The sequence below is a fragment of the Prinia subflava genome, chromosome 3, assembly GCF_021018805.1.
Source record: "Prinia subflava isolate CZ2003 ecotype Zambia chromosome 3, Cam_Psub_1.2, whole genome shotgun sequence".
Lineage (NCBI taxonomy): Eukaryota > Metazoa > Chordata > Aves > Passeriformes > Cisticolidae > Prinia > Prinia subflava.
The window spans coordinates 17,247,436-17,270,597 of record NC_086249.1 but is presented as its reverse complement, the minus strand read 5'-3'; the positions used below and the strand labels follow the sequence as shown (position 1 = coordinate 17,270,597).

The window sequence follows — 23,162 nt, the reverse complement described above, 5'->3', positions numbered from 1 at the left end:
GGCAGGAGGCCCTTCCTCACGGCAGCCCTCCTGTGACCAGGGGCCAAGGGCGCTGCAGCTGCAGGCTGTGGGTGGGGGAACAGACCAAGCCGTCCCGAAAGTGAGACATTAGAGTGCCTGGCTATAATCTTAGCCTTGGAGGAAACCCAAGCACACGTTGTCTGGGATGGGATAGCTTCAAGGGACTGACCTTTCTCCTGGAGGAGAGGGTGATGGCATAGGACAGGCGAAGAGCACGGCTGGGTGGAGGAGAGCCTTGGCAGACCTGTGGGGCTCATGGGGTGGGCACCGGGAGCAAGGAGGGAAAGCAGCGGCAGGAGATGTGAAGGAGCGTGTGTCCGCCCCGAGGTGCAGAGGAGGCTGAACGACGGGGAGAGGTTCAAGCGCCAGATCAGGCCTCGGGGGCTGAGCAGCGGGTCCCGCCGCAGAGCCCCGCCAGCGGCGCCCGCAAGAGGGCCCGGCTCCGGCAGCATTTAGGGCCGCAGCCCCAGCGGCGTGAGGGCGGCAGCTTCCCGGGCGGGGAAGCCTCGCCCGGGGGCGGTGGCTCCGGCGGGGGAGGGACGGGGTGCGGGGCGGTGCCGGGCACAGGAAGCGGAAAGCGGCAGCGGCAGCAGCGACGGCGGCCGCCGCCGGGGAAGGTGGTGGGGAGCGGCGCGGCGGCGGAGGGTCGGGTCGGTGCCGGCAGCGGCATGGGACGGCCGCGGGAGGGAGGTGAGTCCGTCCATCTGTCCGTCCGTCCGTGCGGGGCCGGCCGCGGTGCGATGCCGCTGCCCCCACCACGCCCTCCCGCCGCCGGGACCCCGGTGCTGGGGCGGCGGTGTGGCAGCCCGCGGCTCCGGCGCCTGGCCGCAGGGCCCGTGCTGGGAGTCGCGGTGGTGCCCAGCCCGCCGCGTCCCGCTGCCCTGCCCGGCGCTCTCCGCGCTCGTTCCCGTGCCTGGGCGGAGGTGGAAGGCGGGCGAGGGCCTCTCTCCTGCCGGCCGGGGCTCTGCCTGCCCGCCGTGAGGCTGCTGGGGCGGCGGGTCCGCGATCCCGGCATCCCGGGATAAGCCCTTCGGTGCCGGCCAGGGCCGCGGGCGCAGCCCCGCACGGCGAGCGGCGCTCTGGGCGCTGGAGCTCGCTGTGCAAGGAAGCGGTGCGTGGTTCGTGCGAGAGGCTCGGCGCTGGTGGGAACGCTGTGCTGGTGGTGCCCTGCCTGCCCACGCCGTGTAAAACAAACTGCTCTGTGTCTGGGCTCATCCCGCTGGGCAGCACAGGAGGAGGTGCAGAAGTGACGGGAAGGAGAGGTGCTGCGAAATAACACAGAGGGGTTGGTTTCTGATTCTGGAGGTTGTCAAGGTGGGGAACTAACTCTCTTATGCCAAGGGTTGAACTGTTTGAATTATAGAGTCTGTGAAAGCATAAGTGACTTGATGACCGGGTTTTCGATCTGTGGAGGCAGGTGGGCGATTCTGTGCCTGTTTGGAGCAGTGGGATTTTTTGACCCCGGGTTTCTCAGTAATGAACTGCCCACAAGATCTGTGCAGCTATAAAGAGTTAAAAAATGGAGTCACGCTGGCTGGAAGTGCAAATTAGGATGTTATGAACTGTGTTCTATGATATCATTGCCCGTGAGCTCAGCTTGACTTCAAGGAGGAGAGTTGTGGAGAAGGAGCTTCAGCAGTGCTTTGCCGCCTTTGAAAAGCTTCGTTTTGACCATGCTTGGCTCTTTTCCCCCACTGGGGTTTGGCTATTTAGCTGGCCACAGCTAGGAGACCAATGTTGGCTCTGTGATCACTACAGTTGTTAATTTTGAAAAATAAATGTGAATGGAGTCTTGTAGAAAGGCTCCTTCAAAAATGTTCCCTATGGCTGAAATTTTGGAATAATCCCAGGCTGTACTGGAACCACTAACTGCTCACAGCCGCTGACCAGCAGCTCCCAGTGGTTCCCTCTGGCCTTTTGGTTTTGGTTAGCAGTGGCTGTTGTTCCTCATGTCTGTTGTCTTATGGATGTGTGCACCTAGGGAGGGCTGACTGTCACTGCGAGGCTGGGATACAGTGCTAGGAAAGCATCACCAAACGACTGCAGAGCTGCGTTGTGTTGTTGTGTTGTTGTAGCCTGCCTTCCTTACACCCCACCTCTTGCAACCAAAGCAAAGGATGGTGTCAGAAATGTGGCTTTGCTGTACAGGGCTTGTGCTGCTGTGTGGGGACCTGAGAGGCGGACTCGAGTGGAGAACTGTGATGTGCGGTTCTGCTGGTGGGAACAGTAAGCTCATGTTTCTCCATGTCTGCTATTGTCGCTCGGAAGAAGAAAAAGAACCCGTGTGAAAACTATCTTAGTACTTCTTTTAATTCCTCATTAGCCTGTATTTCAGAATTTTCTGACTTGGGTCAAATCAAAAATCAGTGGTTATTTCCTTAGGGGTCAACACCTTTGCCCTCTCTCCTTGTGAGGTCAGAATGGCATTGGACTTGCACAGATTCGAGCACGAGGGAGATAGAGAAACACTCCATACTGTGGTGTCCCACTGTGCTGTGTACTGGCGATTTGCTCAGGGTCTGCAGACTTCTTTTTTGTACTAAATTTTGTTAGAAAATGCTGGCAGATATGCAATATCTTCAAGGAGGGGTGCTCTTTCAGTAGCGAAACCTTTTGCAGTTCATACCTTTTAATGCTAACTCTGTATCTAATTGCTGTGGCTAAGAGTAAATATTAAAAATGAGGTACAGGTGCTGCCTGCTGGGATAGGCAGAGTCAGTGGTGTCTTGTGAGACTCTTTTCGTTTCAGTACAGTTTTAAATGTCAACATGGAAAACTGTATTCCTGTACAGTCGCAGGTGCTGTGGTGTCCTGAGGTGGAAGCCACAATACCTTGTACCATGTTGCATGGCACTGGGGTTAAGAGGAGCACTGAAAGGTTTGGCAGCACAGAACACACCAATAAGTGAGGAAGCACAGGCTTTCACCAGTCTGACAGGATGGCACTGAGGGGTACTTTGTATGGTAGTCCTAAATGCTCATTGTGCTTCAGAAGCTTGGACAGCACATATGAGGCTCTTGGAGTGGGCAAAGGACATCCTCCAGGGAAGTGCTTCACAGATGAGCCCCATCCAGGGAGCTTCCAGCTGTGTAACAGAGGGGCGAGGGGCTGGGGGTTACTGCTTGGAAACACTGCTCACCTGGGTGGTTTTGCCGGGCTATTTCTCTTGTCAGTTGCTGTGTTTTCAGACTTGTGTTGTTGCATGTTCTGATTAAACAGTGGATTGCTTCAATAAACCAAGTGTCTTTTCTTTCTGAAATATCCATGTCATGGACTAATGGTTTTTCGCTTTGGGGCTGGAAATGCCAGGGGATCTGTGAAATCTTTCTGAGGAGCCTCTGAGAAGCAAAAGAAAAGAGAACCTATTGTTAGAGAGCTTGAATTTGCTGACTACTAAACAGGTTTTTTTTAGAATGAGGGGCATGCAAATCAAGAGCCACTACCACAGAGTAAAAGCCCTGGTTTAGTTATATATGTTATATACATATATATATATATATGTATAAGGCCGAGATTAACCTTATTTAATGACATGCAAAAATAAATACAGATATTTTAGAAAAACCTTGCTTCCCAAAGCTCATTGCCCATTAAAACTGGAAGTCTTGGCTCTGCGAGTAGATTAGCATGGATGAACTTCTTGCTTACAGATCAAGTTGCTGGATGGGGGCCTGCTCAGGAAATTCAAAAGCAAGAGGTTCCTGTGGCATTGCTCATAGGTCCTACTATGTCTGCAGTTGAACGTAGCAAGTTATGCAACTCCTCGTTTTCCTGAAGTGAATAATGGGAATGTGCTGCAGCAGGGCTGTGCAGCCAAGCCAATGCCAGAGTTGGAAAAGCTTCCGCACTGCTTAGCCTTAATTGTTTTTACTTTTGAACCCTCAGCGCTTGAGGTTCGGTGTGTTTGATTTGCAAAGCTCTTCGTTTCGCTAAATGAAGGAAAAAAAGATTTCTCAGTGCAATTGCTTGTGGGCATCCATTACCCCACAGGCAGCTGGTGCTGTTTAACGAGTGAGGCTGACGGCGTTTGGAGCTGGATTGTGCACACATCCTCATGGACACTTGTGGCTGCTTGCGCTCCAGATGGCACTTCCAAATACATAAAACTTCATGAACTGACTGGTAAACCAACTCTAATTGATTGCAAGTTTTAAACAGAGCAAGATTGAAAGTGTGCAAGGATTGAATTCGAAGATGAGCTGCTCTGGAGTTATTTGCCTCAACTTCACAGGGGAAAATCCATTGGGAAAGCATGAGATGTAAAAGGGAGCTGTTGTTTGCATTTGCCCTCTTTGATTTAAAGATGTAACTTGCTCTTTTAAATTTCTGTTGGGCTGAGAGCCAAACTGAGCTCCCTTGAAGACGATCACAAAGCAAAGTTCCTTGGAAATAGGACTGGGCTTCCAGTGTGGAAAACAGCAATTCAAAAGAGCTCTTTTTGAGATTTATGGGCATATGAAAAGAGGGAGTTACAATGAGCTGTGTAGCTGCGTAGAAACTGTAATTACAATGATCTCTGTGGTATTCAGGGGTAACTACATTTCTTCACTGTCATACGGGGTGCGGCAGTTCTCCTTGCCAGCACAGGGTCCCAAAATTTACTTTGGGGTGCTCTTATCAGTGTTTTCCATCTAGTACTTGGCTTCTTTCTGTCATTAGTGAGTAAGGGAAAGGCCAAGTGAGAGTGCTGGCCCTGCAGGAGCAAAGTTCTGGGTGTACAGTTTATACAACTGTCGTGGTGGAGCAGACGAGGCATTCCCATCTCCCCTCTAGCTGTTCGCTTGTGCTGCTATTCACCCTGATGTTGGTTTTGATGTTTTGAGCTGTGCTGTGAACTAGGTCACGGAAAGGATCCAAGACAAAAGCATGGCAGGGGGGAGAAAAGGGATTTTTTGTTTTGTTTTCCAGCAGTGCTGTTTGCTTGCTGAGAATTGTGTTGACACAACCGAGAGTGGTGAACCGTGGTGCGGAGGTGGAAGCTACTTACACCAGCTTTCTTGTCAACGCTGAAATACAGTGCAACTGTACCCTCAGGCCAACAGAGCTTTGTTTCATGCAGGACCAGAAGCTCTGCAAACAGACCATGCCTTCAGCGGAGTCCTGTGAGATGTGATGATCTTTTGTGAAGCCATTTCGACTGGCTACGTTGGACTCTGAATTCACGCCTTTCTGTGAAGGGATGAGGCCCCAAACAGTGGGGCCGCTGCTTTAAGCAGGACGGTTGTTCTTGCCCGGAGGGGTAGGGTAGGAATCATCACGAAGAGTGATTTAGTAGTGGAGATGTGTAAAGACTGTGCTTAGTTTGGGTATGGTTGTGTTATGCAGGACACACGTACAGTTTGTCTTCTCCAGGTCTCCTCAGGCTCTAGTAGTGGGCACTCTTGGAGTGGTGGCTAATCCAGAGTTGACTTCTGTTTGTGCCATTGGAAGAGCTCCAACCCAGAGAGGTAGTTTAGCATGGTAATTGCTAAATTGTCTTTTGGTCCCTTCCTTACCTCCTCCACAGTAGTTTCAGAAGCTTTTCTGGTGTAAGGCTGCCCTGCCTTCCTGCTGTGAAGTAGACCAGGAGGTGGGTAACTGGCTTGGCATGGCTGTGAGGAGTGTGTGTTTGGACTGTGCTCCTCCCTCCTTGGCTGGGAGTGGTGTCTATCTAGCAATCCAGACCACCCTCCGTTGGACAAATCTAGGAAGCCTTCTTGACAGTCTCAGTTGGGCACTAGGCAAAGCCAGTGGTCTTCTGCTTCGGTTGGGCAGATATATTTTGCTCCTGACTGCCCTGTGAGTGCCTTGACAGGAAGATCTATTTAGCCACTGGTATATCCTGCAGTTGGGGCAAGGAGGAGCTGCAGTTGGGGCAAGGAGGAGCTGCAGTTGGGGCAAGGAGGAGCTGCAGTTGGGGCAAGGAGGAGGTGCTGAGTCCCTGAGTTCATTGTAGAATCATTTAGGTTGGAAAATACCTCTAAGATGACTGCTTTTGATGGTGATCCAGGAGACTTAATGTTTTTTGGGGGCCGCCTTGTTGACTTTTCACAGAGCAGTGTCAAAACCGTTGCTCTTGCTTACACAGAAAAGGAAAGTTGGCGTGATCCAGCCTGCCCTGATGTTCCTGTGTTGGTCTTTTCTGGCTGATGCCCAGCACTGCCTTGCTTCACTCACCATCAAATGGGCACTGCTTGTTTATGGTTCCTGCCCAGGCAGCATTTCCATGGCAGCCTCTACCTGCAGAAATGTTCCCAGAGGCTCCAGAGTAGTATGAGCCTTTGCTGATGGGGTGAGAGGGTTCAAAAGAGGAGCTCTGTTCCTGGTCCTGGCCTCAGTGGGTTCTTTTACCTGGAATTTGGGGGAAAAAATTTTATGTGGTTAGAGGAAAAGGTTGAGAGTTTATGCTTTCCTAAAGGGCTAGGGAAAATACGAAGCCCTTACTGATGTATGCCAGCAGGTCTCCTTGCTTTTCCTATTCCTGTAATGCAGTGGGGTATATCTGTGAAGGTAATGGTTGTTCTCAAAGGGACTCCAGTAACATCACGAGCAGTGGTTTAAGACTGCAATAACTCATCACTTTTTGTTCAGCTGAGGGTGTTTCTGGTTTGTGGTGCCTAATGACTGCAAAGTCCTGTGTAGCCATCTCTTCGTGCTTTTTGAACGTAGGGGGGTCGTGGCCTCATCCCCATTTATCAGACGAAGACAAACACAGAGAAAGGATTTTTCTGTGGTTGCCTAGCAGGACAGTAGAGGTAAAAATCAGCTTTAATGAGTCACAGCCTCATTGCTGGAGCTGTAAGATACAGGCTGTGTGCAAATCTAGGGAGTTAACGAGTGTTAACATCACATTCTAGGCTGGGGGATTTTTGTTCTTGTTGCAGTAATAATGCCATTTCCCAAACTGTGCTGTGCCTTGGCTTTGTGTTATACTGTGTTTAAATCCATCCTCATTCCTTTCCTCCTGAAATCGGGCCTTGCGATCCCATCCTTATTTGTCCGTTCTGTATTCTCTGATGCCTTGAAGTTTTCTCGAGGTGCAGTATGCCCTTAGAGCTTGGGACTCCTGTACACAAAAGATCCCCACACCCTTCTGCTTTCCAAGAGCCCTGGAAAGCCCAAGTGTTGTGCAAATACCTGCAGCTCTGGATGCAGTGGGGTTGCTGCTTTAGTTTGTTGCAGATTGCATCACCGGCCAAGGAACCCTGTGAGGAAGAGGCTTCATTCTTTGGCACCACTTGCATGTGGAAGAGCTCTTTGCTATGCTGCAAGCTTTTCTGAAGGTGTTAGTGGAGGAATCTTATGGCTAGCAAGAGTAGTTGGCCAAAGCAGGATTTCTGTGGTTGTCCCTCTGTCTTTGAGGTAGGAGAGGGCTGAAAGCAGTGATTGCTGAAAGGAGTTTTATTGCTGACAGCTTTGAAAACTGCTGTGAGCAGAAATTTATGGAGGGATCTAATTTAATTTTAAAGTGGTCTTTTGCCCATTCTGAAAGTACTGCACGGCTTTAGTCCCGTGTTGGCTGCAGGCAGCAGTTGCCTGGGCAGAGGGCATGTGAGAGTGCTCCTGTGTGCCACAGGAGTGCTGGGCTGTGCCAAGGTACCTCTGTCCATAGCTGCCACCCTTCCCTGTTCCCTATTTGCATGTGTTTACCCGGTGATTAACTCCGTAACTCTCCTCCTTTCCATTTCTCTTCTCACCTAATGCAAGATGTGGATTTGGAAAGTGTGATGACGTCTACCCTTTCTTCCCACAGGGCTCAGGGGTTTTGACATGTTACTGTTGGGAATTGTTCTAATGTTGCCCTGCTCCTGTTCCAGAAAACATGACCCTCTTCTGCCCTTTACAGATGTGACTTCAGCTTCTGTTCCAAATGGAAGTACATTGTAAGAGGCATTGGCCCATATAAGCTAGGTGTGATCTCTAATCGACTCTCCACGGTGTTATTAGTATGTGTATATATAGAGATGATTTTTAGTAAAATTAAATTCTTCGAGGCCCAAATTAGCTTCTGGAGGCAAAGGTTACAAAGGGAGGGAGGTGTTTGTAGCACCATTGAATGTGTAGTAACTAATGCCTGTATAATGGGCACAACTTGCAGTGGTGAAAACAAAGCAGGTTCAGACATGGTGGGCTGATTCTCTCCAGCGTTTCTCCTAGGGAAGTTGCCCTCACCCCCTGCCCCTTCCCCTTGTAAATAGGCTATAATGCTGCTTTTCTGAATCTGAGGTTATTTGGGCTGTGTGTCACACAGGAGAAGAGATGTGGTATTGAAGCCTGGTCCTTTTTCTGTGGGTGAATTTTGGCATGCAAGGCTGCTGTGCCTTCTCCAAGTCACTGTCTCTACTAGGTGACCCAGACGGTCTCTTCCAGATTTTTGGATGTATGGGCTAAACTCTGTAAAACAGATGCATTGAGTTCATTTAAAGCTCTTCAAGCACATGTATTTCACTAGATCTGAAAGAGATGTATTGACCAGGACAGGCTTGAGGAATGTGATATGTGGCCAGAGTGGGGGAATTCCTGCAGTAGGAATGATGTCTTGCCTTGCTTAGAGTGCATTTCCATGCCTGTTTCTGTTTCTTAGGTCGATCGTGAGAAGCCAAGCACCCTCCCTCCCCTCCCCTCTCTTCAGATTCCTTTTAAATGAAGCTCACCCAATCTCTGAGGATCAGATCTCACCGATGACTGGGAAGCAGAGAGTACCCAGGAAAGCACTTTTACCACGGACTTCACCTCAGGAGCACCAGGAACTCATCTTCTAAATAAAATCTGTGCCCCTTCCGCGCAGACCCGATGTCTGCTGCAATGGATACAGAATCAACATATTCGGGGTACTCCCACTACTCAGGTCACTCCAAAAAAGCTCACAGACAAGGGTAAGGAAATGTTTGTTTTTAATTCCTGACTGCTCTAAGTTAGGACATGTCCTATGGGGAAAAAAACTAAGCCAGGATAAAATCAGTGGGCCCACATCTCTGGAGGAGGTACACGTGTAAAGTCTTCATGGGGAACACAGTGAGGAGACTTGAAGCTGATAATTCAGTGATATTCGACCTGTTTGGATGCATGTTAGAGTTATGTGTGGCCAAAAAGATGTGTGTAGTAAGCAAAGCAGAAAGAAATGATCACCTAACTCCCCTCTTCAAGGGTGAGGGATGAAGACAATATCTGGGGAGAAGACTGTTAGACTTCCTAAACTCATAATTGCTCGTTGTCTTCTGATGCTATTTCTTTATTCTGTAATAATAAGGTTTCCTGCCTCTTTCCACCCTCCTCCAGGCTACTCTGTTAATGGTGTGTTGAGGTTTTTTTAAATAGAATTTGAGTGGTACTTGAGTCGGCAACAAGTCCTTTATCAGCGTTGATTGGATTAGGAGTCAGGCTTTTCTGAACTTGAATAGCAAGTCCTCTGTGTTGTGGTAGTTCAACAGCCTGAAAACCCATCTGCTCTGAAACTTGTGATTTGGAAACATTTTCTTTTCTTTTCCTTTTTTTTTTCTACATGATCCTTAGTTTTACATGTAAAATATGTACCACTTAGTGTTTGCAACTTATTACTGAGCCGGTCCAAAATAATTTTGCAATTCGGAAGCAATTATCCTGTGTGGTTGGAAAGACTTCTTCCATGAAGTCTCTTTGCTCACAGTCCAGTTATTGAGTAAAACATCCCTTGTTTGCCCTTTTTTCCTTCTTTAGCTTCCAACCCCCAATACAGATTGCCCTTTTAAACTTAAAATACTGTGTGGAAAGATGCCTTCAGAGTTCCAAAAACAACATAAAAGTCCTAGAGCCGTTAAACTGGAAAAAGTGTCATCCCATGAAACCTTTGGGCTTTGGTGATTCCAAGAGACAGGCAGAACTGGGATACTCAGGAGGATTTAGCCAGTCCCTGAGCACAGTGAGGGTTTCCAGTGCAAAGGCTGCTTTCCTGTCCATGTGGGAACTGGGAGGAAAACACTGGTGAGCAGATTGGTAGGGCTTAATTCATCTTGAGACTTTCTCAGATGAGAAGCTGTGAGGTCTGCAAGGGTGCTCTGGAAATAAAAGACAGGCCTTGTACCCTTGATATTCTTGCTTTCTTTGTGAGAGGTTAACTTGAGGTTACTAACCAGTGGAAATAAACTTCACCAATTATCCTACAGTGTTAAGGTCAGAGATGACAAGACTCTGCTTTGCAGGAACTAAAGCTCTATTGATTAATTCCTTGTATTAACTGGGCATGTCCCTGCAAGGGACTTTCTTGTAGGTGGAGAACTGTGTAGACCAGTAAATTTGAAATGGAATTGCCAGTTCTTTGGGGAATGCAGGCTTTCCTTTTAAGCACAGCACTGTTGGAAGCTGTTTTAAGAGAACATGAGGTGGTGGGCATGGATCCCTGTCCTCCCCTCTGCTGTCACTGAGGGGATGGTCTGTCTCAGCCTCCAGGCTGTCAGCTTCTCTGGGGAAGGTCCCTTTCCACCTCCTCCAGAGCTTGTTTTGTCACAGCTGCATCTGTGTTGATCAAGAGATGGACAAACTTGTCTGATGCTGGGGGCACTTGTTGCATGTAGAGGTGCAGCACATTTCAGGCCCTGCTCCATAGAATAACTGGTAACATTGTCCTCCTCTGTTTGAAAAAGGAGCCGGGACAGACACAAATCTCCCCGAAGCAAAGATGGCAGTCGGTCTGAGAAGTCCGTCACTATCCAGACGCCTCCCGCGGAGCCGCTGCTCGGGAATGACGCCTCGCGGGCAGAGGAGGGCCAGGTAAGGAGGGATGAAAAACCTGGAGGGTGTGTGGTGGGACAGAGCATGTGGCTTTACTGGCTCATGAGCAGGGAGGAGGAATTGCTTGCATGCTGCTTAGTAAAGAATTATGGGTGCCCTTTGTTTGTGCATGCAGCCAAGGTCTCAGTCGGTTCTGTCTTGTTCTGAGGGATTATTTCTGACAGCACCAGTGCTGATGTGACAACTCCTTGGGCACTAATTGGGCTCTCTCTCCAGAGTGTCATCTGCCAAGCTCTATAGAAACATCTGTTTCCATCATCTCACTGTGCATTATTCAGGTCAGACCTTTCACCTGTATGTGTGTTTCAGTTTTTAATCAGGATTTGCTCCAGGTAATCGTGTAAAGTACATTAGAGTCAGGATTCCAATAGAGAAAGGAGTCAAGAAATATAGAACTAATGTGAAATAGCTGTGAAGGAGGGTGAACAGAGAAAGCTTGTATATGAAAAGAGGTTAAGTAAAAACTAGAGTAATGCTGCATTTGAATTGTACCTAGGATGGATCCTCTTTGCTCTGGCAGGTGATGTGAAGGTGCATATTCATTTTCAAAGAATGGCTGATGCCGCAAGACATGGAATGCAGGATGCTTCAGGACCTCCTGGGCTGGATTTGGGGTTTGTTAATCCTTGGCCATGGGGCTCCACTTCTGCCTTTACCAAAAAGGAAAAAAAAAAAAATCAGTATGCAGTTTTCAGCCAAACTCTATATGGTGGTACTTGTACCAGTATTTGTGTAGCTACTGGTATGCTCATTTCATGTCCTGTAATTTGGTATTTTGTAATCAGATGGTTGCTTTCATGAGTCTTGGCTATTATTTCAAATAGTTCTAAAGGCACTGGTGAATTCCTAAGTCCTTGTTTTCATGCAGACCTCGTCAATTAAAGCCAAAGCTAAATAAGTTGATGTGTGAGCCAGACTTTTCTCCTAGGGAGCAGAGTGTCCTCAGTTAGGTCCAACAACCGTGTGCCACTAGAGATTTAGCCTCATATTTCCTCTCCTGTGAGGAAAGGCTGAGACAGGTGGGGTTGTTCAGCCTGGAGAAGAGAAGGCTCTGAAGTGACCTTACTTTGTGGCCTTTCAGTATCTGAAAGGAGCCTCCAAGAGAGCCAGAGAGAGATGTTTTACAAGGGCATGCAGTGACAGGACAAGGGGGAATGGCTTTAAACTGAAAGGGGGTAGGTGTAGATTGGAGTTTAGGAAGAAATTATTTGCTGTGAGGGTGGTGAGGCACTGGAACAGATTTCTTAGAGAGGTTGTGGATGCCCCATCCCTGGAAATGTTAAAGGCTTGGTTATATGGGGCTTTGAGCAACCTAGTCTGGTGGAAGGTGTCCCTGCCCATGGCAGGAGGGTTGGAACTGGCTGGTCTTAAAAGTCTCTTTCAACCCAAAGCATTCTCTGAGTCTGGTTCCATATAAATGCACTTTTTTTTTTTTTGCATTAGGCTATAGTCCACCTTTTCAAGTGGAAAGAGTTGTGAGCGCAGAACTGACTAAGGTTGCATGTTGTTTTCTGGGATGTAGCCTTAAGCTGCTCTGATTTTATTGTCCCTTCTCTTTTCTGCACAATTTTGCAGCTCATCAAATGGAGGAAACTATGCAGAACTATTTAATGCATAAACATAAAATAGTCGAAATGCTTAAATTGCAGAGACGCTGTTAAAGAGAACAGTGTGGTAGGAATATGCTGCCTTTCAGGACATACTACAATGCAGATATCTCTTCTGGGGCCTCTGCTTTGGTGAGAAGTGACTCAAAAAACCCCTCATATTAATTCAAGATGCTGACTATTTGTGGTTGGTCTGTCTCAAAACCCTACTGCTCTAGGCATGGGAGGCATTCATGTCTTGGAGTGCATTAGAAGTTAAATCCCTGGAGTTGGGAGTTGTTCAAAGTAGTTGTGCTGCTTCAGTCTGCTCCTTTCCCAAAGACTCTTTCCTCTAGCTCTTAAAAAGAAGTGACTAAAGGTTTAAAATTATGCCTGTCTCTTTCAAATAAGTTGTTTTGGTCAGCATGAGCAGTTGGAGAAGTCTGAGGGAAGTTGTAAATCCTATTAATGACACAGACTGCAGGAAGGTATTCTCAGGAAGAAAAGCAAAAATGTGGTTCTGAATGAGCATTGCGGCTACCGAGGTGCCAGGTGCCAAGCAGCAGAGCCACATGCATTGCCACTCTTTGGCATGCGCTTGTGGGAAGCATCAGGAGCCTCCATGTGCATGAGTCACTCCAGCAGCAGCTGTGAGTCAAATCTGTACATGTCAGTGTAACTCTCTGGCTGTGCCAGCGCCTGGAAGGAGCAATTGGAGGCATTGTAGCATGGGAGAACCAATGCAGACATTGTCTGATGTTAGCTGGGGAAGAAATGAGACTTTCTGGACACGTAATGTAATCTGAAACTTGCCTGTGTGGTGACTGTATTTCAGGTAAGCCTCTTTGTGAGTAAGTGGCTTCTGAAAATGGCCTGGATTGTAATACCAGAGCTACCTGGCAGTCTAGGATCCTCTAAGCTTAAAGCCCCGTACCTGAAAATATCCTCCGTGATCACCTGTAATGTGTTGGTTTAACTAAACTTTTATTAGATTGTCAGCTACTGGGGGCAGTGCTGCTGTATAGGAGAATAAAAGATAGTGAAGGAACTTGCTGGAGGTGTGGTTGCTTCTGTTACGGATGGAAAAATAATGTGAGAACATGCTTTTGATTGTGTAATGACAACAACTGGCTTGAAATGCTGAAATGGAAATTTCCCTTCCAGGTGCTTTTGTGGTGCAGTTGCGCTGCCGAATTTGTGGGTTGGAAGAGTACTAGTCCTTGCCCTGGACATGGGAACTGGTGATTACTACAGTTTCCAAGACTTATGTCATGTTACTCGTTAAATGTGCTGGGGGAAGAAGCTCTCAGGGTACAGTGAGTGGCACAGCAAGCTGAGCTACCTGCTCTGCATTTATGGGATTTAAGCACCTAATGTTTATAGTCACTGGTTTGGACAAGTTGCTGTTGTTTCCAAACCTTTACTAATTGTCAGGGCTGATTATTCACCATGTTTAAGGTGTTGCTTTTGCTGTGTATTTTTTCTGGAACGTCAGGCCATCATAGCAATCTTTCCAGGCAAGAAAAATAGAATATCTGGAAGGACCAGCCTGATTGTTTCAATGTTATTTCTATTTATCTCTTCCTCCTTCAGGATGACAACTGGGGTGAGACCACGACGGCCATCACAGGCACCTCTGAGCACAGTATTTCCCAGGAGGACATTGCCCGGATCAGTAAGGATCTGGAAGACAGCGTTGGGTTGGACTGCAAACGTTACCTGGGCTTAACAGTGGCAGCTGTTCTCGGACTCCTAGTCTTCCTTACCCCCATTGCCTTCATTCTGTTACCCCAGATCCTGTGGCGAGATGATCTGGAGCCGTGTGGGACTGTCTGTGAGGGACTGTTCATCTCTGTGGCGTTTAAACTCCTCATTCTCCTGATTGGGACCTGGGCTCTTTTTTTCCGCCAGCCCAAGGCAGACCTGCCAAGGGTGTTTGTGTTTCGGGCCCTTCTGCTGGTCCTCATATTCCTCTTTGTGTTTTCCTACTGGCTCTTCTACGGCGTTCGCATCTTGGACTCGAAGGACACCAACTACCAGGGGATAGTGCAGTATGCCGTGTCCCTGGTGGACGCCCTGCTCTTCATCCACTACCTGGCCATCGTGCTGCTGGAGCTGCGGCAGCTGCAGCCCACCTTCACCGTCAAGGTGGTTCGCTCCACGGACGGGGAGTCGCGATACTACAGCCTGGGGCACCTGAGGTAGGTGCCAGCCCTTGCAGTCCGCTGGGGGACGTAGGTGTGGCTCTGCTGTGGCGTGAAGCATCAGCTACATTGAGTATGTGTTATTGCTGGTTCCTGAACCTTCCCCCAGAAGATTTCCTTGAGTCCCTCTGAAGTTTCCAAACTGAATCTCTCTGCCCCTCTCTGAGTGTGGGAGAGGCTGTACCTGCCTCAGAGGCATCCTGTGCATTTCAGTAAATGAAAAAGCTGATGTCATAGCTTCGGGATGGTCAATGGGTGGTGCCTGGTTAGATCTTTAAGATCTTTCTCTGGACTTCTTTCCCTGACTCCTTACTGGAGGAAAATGGGGAGCCCTCCTTGTGTAGTTGGGGCTGCCTTGTGCATTTTGCTTGTAAGGGCCAAGCACTGCTTTGGGAGCAGCCTTGCAGGCTGTGCAGAGCAGAACTGCTCAGAGACTCCCAACAGCAGGCCAGGCCATGTGGCAGGGGCTGAAGGTTTTGTGGCATGATGCTCTTTTTGCCATCAGGTATGGATCAGTTTGCTGGGTTGGATGTCTCTGGGAGTATTTGGGAGCTGTAGGTGTGAAACACACATGCTGCTTCCACCCTCTTGCTGGCCTTAGTGCTTCCCTCAGCAACGGTACAGAAAAGGACAGGTGTCTGAATTGCCTTAGTTCCTGTGTCCTGCAAAGCTCTCCAGAAATCCCTCAGTTCCTGTGTCCTGTGAAGCTAGCAGCTGAGCTTTGGAGATGATTCCTCAGGCTGAATGTGCACTTAAACGTCTGTTCAGCTTATCCTGTCCAGACCCCAATGGCATGTGTATCTGTGGCAGATGAAGAGATTAGCATCTGCTGGTTTAAGTGGATTTAGGAACAGTCTCCTGCAGCCATTAGCTTAGCAGTTGAATTGCTTTGAAGCAGATTTAGTGTTGAAACTGAAGTCTGTGAGTTTTCTCCTGGATGAAGAACTCGAGACCTGTTGGGTAACATAAATCTGGACTCTGCTTTGTTTTCCTTCTCTGTAAAATGTGAAGGGGAGAGCCCCTCTTCTGTCATGGAAGTGCACCCATTGACTTAATTAATTGTCTCTTTCAGGATTTCAAGAAATGTACTAATATCTATTGGTTTTCTTGTGAAGTCAATTTTTCGAGCTTAATTGCTTTGTGGTCAGTGATCCGTCATAATCTATATGATGAGAGAGATGGAAAGATGACTACCAGAGTTTCCCTGTGCCACAATATTGTGCCTTGGGGTGTGATGAGGCAGTTCAGTCTTAAGTGAATTCTGCAGAGAAAGTTTGGTACATGTCTGTATTTACCCATATCTACACACACACAGCAGATTTGGTTTGGGAGAGTTTGCTTGGTGGTAGATTGTGGGTTTGTGTTCAGAGCAATTGAGATCCTACACCTGCCAAAGTCTGCATGTCTAACTTGCCATTGGAGGCAAAGAATTTGCTTGAGAATAAGACCTGAATATTGAATAATGCATGTGTTAGAAACAGTGTTTTCTCCAACTCTTTTTTGCAGCAGGGTTTTGAAATGTCTTGGGTGATGCTAAGGCAGCAAAGAGTTGTAAAATCTGAGATGTATGAAAACTTGTAACTTCTCATTTGTTGGCAAGCTGATTTCAGTTTTGTTTGGTGAATTGAATGCATGCTGTGCAGCACATGGATCCTGCAGTGTCTTGTGTTACAGAAGAGTCTCATCAAGCGTGTCTGATAATGCTAAATTAGTGTTGCTTTTTCCTTAGTTTGACAGATGAGCATAATGTGTATTGACATGTGTTTTGAAACCTGTATGTCTTTCCATATTTACTGCTGAAAAGGTAAAGCTGTAGGTTTGATCAGGGGCTATCTCCCAGTTAAGGAAGAGTTTTGTCTTCTCTGTGTGTTACTTGTGTGTAAGTGGTAAGAGTTTCTGATCTTGCTAAAGAGTGTGGCTCCAGTGTGACAAGCTGCATAAAAAGTGAATGTAGTAAATATCTCCTTCAGCTTCCAAGGGCTTAGGATTGTGAGATGTTTGTGAAACATGAAAAAAAAAAAAAGAGAATTTGACCATCTTCACAGCATAATTTTGCAGAGTTTTCAGTAAGGTCTTGTCATGCTTTTTGATGAAATGTAGGCTGGGATCACAAGGTGCTGCCTTCTGCCCCTGATTCTCTGGCTGAAGCATGGGGCTGGAGTGAGAGGTCTGTTGATGTGAGAATGTGAAGACATGCAAGGACAGTGTGGATTTCAGGAAGGCTGGAGAAGCAGCCTTGTGGGTGTGCTGGAGAGGTGCTTCCAACTATGATGAAGTAGGCGTATATCACTTGCTGCTGCCTTTGGGCTCTGCCACCATGCATGCTTGCCTCATCCCAACACTTTCGAAGGGCTCTTGGAGAGGTTCTGAGCTGCCACCTGGAAGGAAGCAGCTTGCTTTAACAGGTATAGCAATCTGACTGTCTCCTGAAATCAAAACCTTTTGTCTCTTTACGCTCTCAAATATCTTGGAAGTTTTGATCACCAGCAATCCATGGAGTCTGTCTTCCTCAGTAATCTTGTGTGCTCTGGAGAAGCTGGTGGTGAGAAGGGATTTGAGACGTCACTGTTCACTGTTGCTTCTTGGAGTAGTTCTGGGGTTTTTTTCTTCACAGCAAAGTTGTTGATATCGCTCTTCTAAATCCAAAATGGAAGCTTTCCAATTCTAGGTCTTTTCTGGTGAGGCAGAGGGAGCTGCTATGTAAGTATGAGAGCAACATGTTTTCTGGGGGAGAAAGGAAGAAGACAATAGCTTAGCCGCCCTTCTGGCAAACTGTGTTTTTGCAAGGCAGGGTACAGACAGGATTTTCCACCCTCCTTGGCTCCAGATGCAGTAAAGAAGTTGAAAGTGCTGAGTTAGGTATTCCACTCCACCCCTGAGAGCCCTAGGTCCACGAGGGTAAGCATATTTGGGAGTAGTTCCCCAAATTCATATTCCAATCAGCCTATTAATAGGCTGGCTTGATCCCACCCCCAGCACTTTGGCTATAACTTTTCTTCTGGGAGATTTGACTGCCAAAACGAACGTTCCCTTTGGCATTGATTCAGGAGCTTGGAGGGGGGAGGTAAAAATTAAATAAGAGTCTCGATGAGTGTGGTGCCAAGTCTCAGCTCACTGACTGCTCTGCTGCTCCTGGTAGGAAGGGTTGCCATGCAGGGCAAAGGCTTTCTGATTGTGTGTATGGGTAAAGAGCAGGGAGCAGCAGAGATGCGGGAAAGGTCAAGCCTGGGAGAATGCAGGAGGTTGGGTGGGAATGGTGGCAAGACTTTGAAGGGAAACAAAGGTGGGGGAGCACAAAATGAGGTAACTTTTCAGTTGAAAGGCCGATACTTCTGTGAGTGGAGGCCTGGATTTGCAGCTTTAGGATTTTCCCTATAAATAGGGATGCTGATGACGCTTGTCATCCGGAGTTCAGTACTGTCTTTATGGCTCAGAAACTGTGTAGGAAGGATCTTGCTGGAGAAACCCCTCCTTTGCTAACCATATTGCCTTCCTATCCGGTGAATACTCTTTCCCACCCTAGAGCTTTGCTAGTCTAGACAGCTCAAGAAAATAAATGTCTTGTAATATGTGTGGTAATTACTGATCTTTCACATAGACTGAATGCTGGGCTGCAGTATAGTTAGTCTTGGTTTTCTGAGGTTAGAAATGATTGAGAGTGGGTCCTTCTCCTCCCTTTTGCTCATCCTTGCAGCAGGTATATGAGGAGCAGGCTGTGGTAGTTCATCTTGTGTCGGGCCGTTTAAAGGAGTAGGAGTTTCAGCCTTCTGTTGTGGTTTAACCCTGGCTGGCAAGTAAGTACCACACAGCCCCTCACTCATACCTTGCTCTGTAGGATGGGGATGAGAATCAGAAAAAGGTAGCGTCTGTGGGTTGAGATAAGAACAGTTTAATATTTTAATTAATGTAAAATATAATACTAATTATAATGACAGTGATAATAGTAATGAATAGAGGAGAGAGAGGGAAATAAAACCCAAGGAAGGCAAGTAATGCTCAGTGTAGTTCTTCTCCACCCACTGACTGATGCCCAGCGTGTTCCCAGGCAGTGATTGGTGGCTCCTGGCCAGCTGTCCTCAGTTGATACACTGAGCATGATGTTTTGTGGTATGGAGTATCCCTTTGGCCAGTTTGGGTCAGCTGTCCTGGCTGTGCTCCCTCCCAGCTTCTTGTGCAACACTGAATGGCAGAGCATGGGAAACTGAAAAGTCCTTGACTTAGAGTAAGCAGTGCTTAGCAACAACCCAAACATCAGTTTACTAGGAAGAAAAGCAGCGCAATCCCGGAGAAAACCAGGACACTGTCCTTTCTCGTGTGGGCTTGCCTTCATGAACCAGTTGGCTAGGAAGCTGGTGGGGAAGCCTGTGTAAACATTTGGAATCAGGGTTCAAGTTTTGCAGATGGCTGTGAGCTGGTCAGTGTTCTCTTGTTAATCTAATCAAGAGAAGCTTGGTACTCAGAAATAGCAGTTCTGTATGGTAAAAGTGTGCTTGGACATTCCCTGTTACCCATCTCCATTTGCGTGGGTGTTAGCTGAACACCCACCACTGTGGTTTAAAAATTCAGGAAGGGAACAGCTGCTTCCTCAAAACAAGTACCTGTCTCTGAAAACCCTGTACCTTCCCTGCAGGAATTATCAATACCTTCCTGAGAGATCTGGTGGCTTGCACACACTCGCAAAAGAAAGTGGATGCAGACATGTTCTGTGGAAGGAGAATACACTCAGCCTGTCTCCCAGCTGCTTTGGGTATTTGTTGGACCTGTTGGCTTGTAAAGCTGCTCTCGAGGTTGTCAGTATTTACTGATTAATCTGATGAGTGCTCTCTGGTCAGGCATCCTTGGTGCCACTGGTACTTTGTTCACTGTTGAAGGAGTGTGTGGAGGGCTAAGGAATGGGAATTGGCTTCTCCGTATTCCAGCCTGCATTTGTAAGCCTTGACACCTGATCTTGTTGCTCAAATGTGCCTTCCCATATCAAGGGTGCTAATGAAGAGCACAGGTCAGCATTTGAACTGCACAGATTGTTCTTGCCTGGAGTTGTGTCAACACTTACGCTGTTTTAAAATCTTTCTGCTCCTCAGAAGGAAAGCTTCCATGGAATATGGACACCTTGGTTTCTGCTTCTAGCATGGTTGTAACCGTGGGTTTGGGCAGTTGGATCTGTTCCCTGAGCAAGAGCTGCTAAAATCTTGCTGCTTTCTGGTGAAGGAACTTTATAATGTGTGTCTAGTTGTATCGGTCCCTCATAGCGTGACTGAATCCACACATCCACTTCTGGGATTTCTGTTTCCAGTAGGGCAGCCAGAAGGAATTGCAGAACAAGTCTTGGTGCACCATAGTGCAGTGCTGTACCTGCCGAGCTAAATCCTGCTGGAGACACTCCAGGCTTCCCCTTCTCCCCTGTGTGCAGTTTGTTTGCTCTGTGTTCCTGGGGACTTGAACAATTACACTGACCCTCCCTTCTCCTTGGGGTTTCTTCAACCTCATCATCTTCTGAAGTGATGCACACTGATGAAACAGATTGAGCTGATGAGTTTTTACCTTGTTCTGTAGCAAAACACATTATTAACTGTCCTGCTGCTTTGATTGCACGAACCTGCTAGAACAGCATGTTACACAGACTTTGCAGACCAGCTCTGTTGCCAGAGCTTCCAGCCTGTGTCCTGATTCCCGTTAGTGTGAGTTTCTCCTGCCCATCACCAGACAGGATTAGCACCAGCGTTGATCAATCTCCCCTCCCAAGAAGTTCTGGGATAGCCAGCTAAATGGGTGTTAATTGCACCTTCAAGTATGAAGCTCTTGGGGAAACTGATGGGTCTCCTCCAGAGCAGCTTCTTTAGCACTGTGAGGTGTCAGACTTGTGGCCCCCCGCCCAGTGTCTCTCCAGCAGCACTTCACAAAACTGTGTTTTCAGCCACCTTTTTGCAACTCATCTGGGCTGCTTTTCTATGCCTCCAGTCCCAAACTTGCAGAACTTGTTCACAGTGGGCAGCTGAGCATTAGCACCTTTCCAACACCCCGTGCCATGAAGTAGTCATGGAATAGGGAAGAAAACTCTAACTTGTGGATGAACTGATAATGACTTCTATAGGAAGAGATTTTCAGCCACATTTTCTTCACCATTTTTAGTCACAGGCCATACCTTCCCCCCACTCATCTGCTGCCTCACCTCTGGAGGATGGTGCTGGAGATAGGTGGAATTGCAGAAGGGAATTTTCCAGTAGCCTCTGAAAAAAAAAAAAGTGCTACTCCCTGCCGAGTAGGGAGCAGTCTCCTTTGATGTTCCAGATGAGTTATGGGAATGGTGCCCTGTTCTGTTTTACAGGGGTCTGTTTGGTGGTGCAAGGGGTGTGTTACCAGCAAAGTTCAGCTAGAACTTATGACATGGGTCAGAGCAACACCTCATTAAGAGGCTGCTTGTTTGTGACAGAAGTGAACAGCAAGCTCCAGGAATGCCAGGTACTCCTCATTGGAGGTGAGGGGAAAGTCTAGGATGGACCATCAGTATTGACAACATGCACAACTTGTCTGGGAGTTTCTGATGGGGTAAAGTCTGTCTCCGAAGCCTTGGAGGGTGTGCTTTTCTGAAAGGAGCACGTTTTCCTAGCCTCTTACCTTTCTGCATACAGTTTCCAGATTTTACATACGGCTTTTCATATGGAACTGCTCCTCCTTTTGATAAAGGGGACAGAGCTGGGGGAACTGAAGTGCCCGCATCTTTCTACTCCTCTCTACTTCCTTCACTGATCGTGATCCCTGATGATCCCCAGCACCCTCTGTGCACACACCATCTTCTCTCGTCCTCACCAGGAGGAGGGTGAGCTGAGTGCACCAGACACCAGGCCAGGTACCAGGCTTATCTATGCTCCTGCAGATGCACCAGGCAGCAAGGGCAAGTGGTGCAGGCTGGCTGTTATACCCTGGAGCAGTCTTGCATTTTTGGAATACTTAATGCTTTCAAAGTTTACAAGCCTACTTGCAGGTGAAGTGCCTGCTGTCAATTATTAACCCACATGGCCAGTACAGTGTGACTTGCTCCCTGGTGAGGAGCTGCTCAGCTTGCTTCATCTGTCTGAAAGAAATGGTGTGGAGGAAATGCCATTGGGTTCATCTGCAGGGATTTCCTTTCTTGTTGGCTTGTCTTTCAAAACCGACTCTGCTCAGAAGTCCAAGAATGGTATGTGCTCCAGCCTACCCTGTACTTAGGGGGTTTCTGATGGAATTTCTGTTCCACTGCTGTCCATGCCCTCTGAAGCGCCTGTGTGAGCCACCCACAGAGACAGATGGCCTTCCTAAGCTGCCGTACAAATTTTGTGGCCATGAAGGAACTTTTCTCTTTGAATGCTGCAAAAAACCCTCAACCTTTGACATTTGTTTCGTGTGGTGAATGACAAAATAGAAGTATTCTGCAAAGAAGTGAGCTGTGTGCCCTTTGGGGGAAAAGAAGATGCTCACATTTTGCTAAGAGGACAAGGAATTGTGAATTTACAGTTCTCATATAGCACAACAAGTAAAGTCCAACAAATTTGGAAGCTAATTCCTGACTACCCTGAAGAAGTAAGGAAAAGTCAATAGGGAGCTATGTGGTAGTAACAGATTTTTTTTTTTTTCAATTAATGGCTATAAAATTGAGGCAAATATTTTCACTTATAACTTGATTGCCCCTCCAGTACATGCTTAAATGAACTTTAGTGCTTAAATTTCTTTTGTTCAGTGTAGGTCAAGTAGGGACATCAGCTGACAGTGTGGGGAGAGCTATCCCTGGCTGACAGGAAAACAGATTCCTGGCGCAGCAGTAAGGACCTTGGCCGTAGTTTGGACTTCAGGCTGCTGACCCTGGCTTGCATTCCTCTAGTCCTGGTAGAGGGTTATCTGCATCCTTGCTGCGGCTGGATTTTTTCTCACCTCGGGGCTGCAGGTGATGTCCTGGGGGCCCAGTGTTGTTTGTAGGGTTGCTGAGTGCTGGTTATAAAATCAGGTGGCTCTTGCTTGTGTAGAGCTTGCTGGGGTGGAGCTGTGTGAGGAGTGCTGTGTGGTGGAGGGATGCTGTTGCAGGAGGACTGGGCTGTAGTCTGAGAGCTGACACCCCTCTGTGTGCAAAGGTCTGCTAGTGGCTGACATGGATGCTGCCTCTTCAGGCCTGCCCACGTAAGCTTGTGGGAGAACAACATTCCCAGGTGTTTTGAGAGGAGTCCTACAACAAAATAAAGCTGCTCTGTTGACTCAAAAGACAGCCTCATTCAAAGTCTTGCCACATTAATCCCATCCCCACCTGGGAGTCAAATAAGAGATGGTCCTCTTTCCTGAGAGAGCATCTGACCAGGCAGCTGTAGGATCAAGAGCTGAATGCTGATGTTTTGTGGCTGCAGCATCTGAATGTAAAGTCCTATTACAGCACTGGAGTTTTGCTGCCAGTAGAAGCTTTGAACACTGTTATTTCCTTGGAATTAAAGCTGTACTTCTTAGCTTTGACTTTAAAGAAACACCCTAAATCAGCAACTAACCTCTTCTCCCACCCCCCAAAAAACTACTAACAAAAAGCCTCACCCTTAGTTACTTCACTACTGTTAATGTAGCTTGAAGAATTCCTTGGCTAAAGAGTGG

General features: G+C 47.6%; 1 protein-coding gene across 1 annotated transcript in view; it reads left to right on the top strand.

Annotated features, from left to right (window-relative positions):
• The first annotated feature begins 558 nt into the window (after nucleotides 1-558).
• The window catches only part of VANGL1 (VANGL planar cell polarity protein 1), a 45,739-nt gene continuing 23,135 nt past the window's right edge, over nucleotides 559-23,162 (top strand). Inside the window, exons 1-4 of the mRNA XM_063394085.1 lie at nucleotides 559-711; nucleotides 8,586-8,877; nucleotides 10,621-10,747; nucleotides 13,948-14,555. Coding sequence (XP_063250155.1) covers nucleotides 8,795-8,877; nucleotides 10,621-10,747; nucleotides 13,948-14,555 — 818 coding nt within the window. The 5' untranslated portion in view covers nucleotides 559-711; nucleotides 8,586-8,794. The remainder of the gene's footprint in view (nucleotides 712-8,585; nucleotides 8,878-10,620; nucleotides 10,748-13,947; nucleotides 14,556-23,162) is intronic.